Source organism: Galeopterus variegatus, unplaced genomic scaffold (genome assembly GCF_000696425.1).
Source record: "Galeopterus variegatus unplaced genomic scaffold, G_variegatus-3.0.2 Scaffold1046, whole genome shotgun sequence".
In the NCBI taxonomy this organism is placed as follows: domain Eukaryota; kingdom Metazoa; phylum Chordata; class Mammalia; order Dermoptera; family Cynocephalidae; genus Galeopterus; species Galeopterus variegatus.
Window position 1 is genome coordinate 398,596 of NW_007727157.1, and position 1,999 is coordinate 400,594.

General features: G+C 45.7%; 1 protein-coding gene across 1 annotated transcript in view; it reads left to right on the forward strand.

Annotated features, from left to right (window-relative positions):
• The window catches only part of CYFIP2 (cytoplasmic FMR1 interacting protein 2), a gene marked incomplete at its 3' end in the record, with an annotated part of 81,385 nt that overhangs the window by 21,934 nt on the left and 57,452 nt on the right, over window positions 1–1,999 (forward strand). The window contains exon 10 of the mRNA XM_008574430.1: window positions 464–581. Coding sequence (XP_008572652.1) covers window positions 464–581 — 118 coding nt within the window. The remainder of the gene's footprint in view (window positions 1–463; window positions 582–1,999) is intronic.

A 1,999-nucleotide genomic window follows, 5' to 3' on the forward strand; every position in this document is an offset into this window, starting at 1 on the left:
AGTCCCAGCCTAAAAGTCCCTCCAAAGCCAGCTCCAACCGCAGAGTGCTAGTGTCACAGTCGGTAGATAGGTTGTGGGAGGCCGCCCACTTTGCTTTTTCTTTGCTCAAATTCCAGCCCTTTGTAGCCCTAGAGAGGCTGCGACCCACCCCTCCCCTTCCCCCATAACTGGTAAGTATTGTGGACTAGGTATCTGGAAAGGCTTGTGATTGAGCCTTAGAGGAGTCAACCCCGAGGAGGAGGAGGAGGAGGAGCACTCTTCCCTGTTCTACTTAGCTCATGGTCCCCACAGCATTGTATTTAGCAGGCACTCTTGCTGAAGTGGCTGGGATGCCTTTTGGTTCCACCCAGGGGAGCCGGGCGTGTTGGCTGAGCACCAGCAGCAGCTAGTGATGGAAGGAGCCTGTCCCACCTAGGTGCCAGAGGCCAGGCCCTGCCCCAACTTGTGATTTTCCACCCACCAGGTGGACGTGCACCCAGAGCAGCATCAGCCCCCAGTACAACATCTGCGAGCAGATGGTCCAGATCCGGGATGACCACATCCGCTTCATCTCTGAGCTCGCTCGCTACAGCAACAGTGAGGTGAGCTCACCACACACTGGCTGCCCAGACGGAGCAGCCAGGAGGGGACATGGGATAGTGGAGAGTAGGAGGGAGAGAGCACACATTGGGGGCAGGAGGACAGGATGGCCAAGGGTGTGGACTTGAGAGCCTGACTGAACTGGGTTCAATTCTGGTTCTGCCACAGCCCTGTGCAAGTTATTTAGCATCTCTGTACCTCAGTTTCCCCATCTGTGAAACAGGGATATTAAAGTATCTATCCTGAAACTTTCATTGAGAAGATTAAATGATACGGTGCCTGGAATGTGTATTGTGCCTGGCAGATAGTAAGGGCCCAATAATTGTTCTGTCTGTACGTGATCCAAACCTTCTCCACCCTGGGTGGCGAGAGAAACGGTTCTGAACACTCACACTCATAACACCATCTAAATATTTTTAAACTACACAGTAATAAATGATCATTGTAACAAATCAGAAATATAATCGAGGGCAAAATAAGGTCATAAAAATATCCTGTAATTCCAATTATTATGTTTCATTGAATTTTTTTCTTTTTTTAAAATATGGAAACATCAATGTGTACAAGCCTCAGAAAAAATACTGATATGCAAAAGTAGGGAAAAGCGATCATGTAAGAGCCTACCACGTTAATATGTGGGTGTGTATGTTCTTCTTGACTCTCTTCCGGTGTACACCCTTGTAATAAACATGCGTGGTATGAATTCCTTTATCACCTAGCACTCTGGATGACGGTGCTACCTCGCGTGTGCTCACTGGTTCCACCATGTGGCTAGTAGCCAGTGACCATGCTTTCCAGACTCAAACTCAGGAAGTGTCTTGGATCATAGAGCAAACTATCTGAAATGGGGACAGTCCAACAAATGCAGGCAGCATGGTCATTAGAGTCGTGGCCCATGTGGACCAAGGTCAAGCCCCAACCTTTAACTTTCTTACCACATGTGCCCATCCACTGAACTGAAGCTATAGGAGTCATTTATCTTGAGGCTCATTGATTCCTAGTCAAGTTTTGGCATGGTCCAGTGAGTCTGGCCAAACGTTTTTAAATTATATGCTTTATACACATGTATATATGGTTCATTCTCATGATTCACAGTAGTTATGTTCTGTAAAGTGGTCACGAGTCTGAGTTAGCAAATACTGAACCATTGCTCAAGGAGAAATATAGCACTTTTGAACCTCTGGCCACAACATTTTCATCAGATGACCGATATATGACCTTGTTATAAGGCACCTTATGTGGTGTATATTATTGATTCATTAACATTAGCTCATATCCAACAGCATTATAACTTATGCCTGAACAAAGCTTATTTAAAACTTTTTTTTTTTCATAAGACATGTTACAGCTTTCTTGCATGTAGGAACACTAAACAGCACATCAGCTCTGTGGTTAAGGGTCATTTTAAGTTGCGAAATGA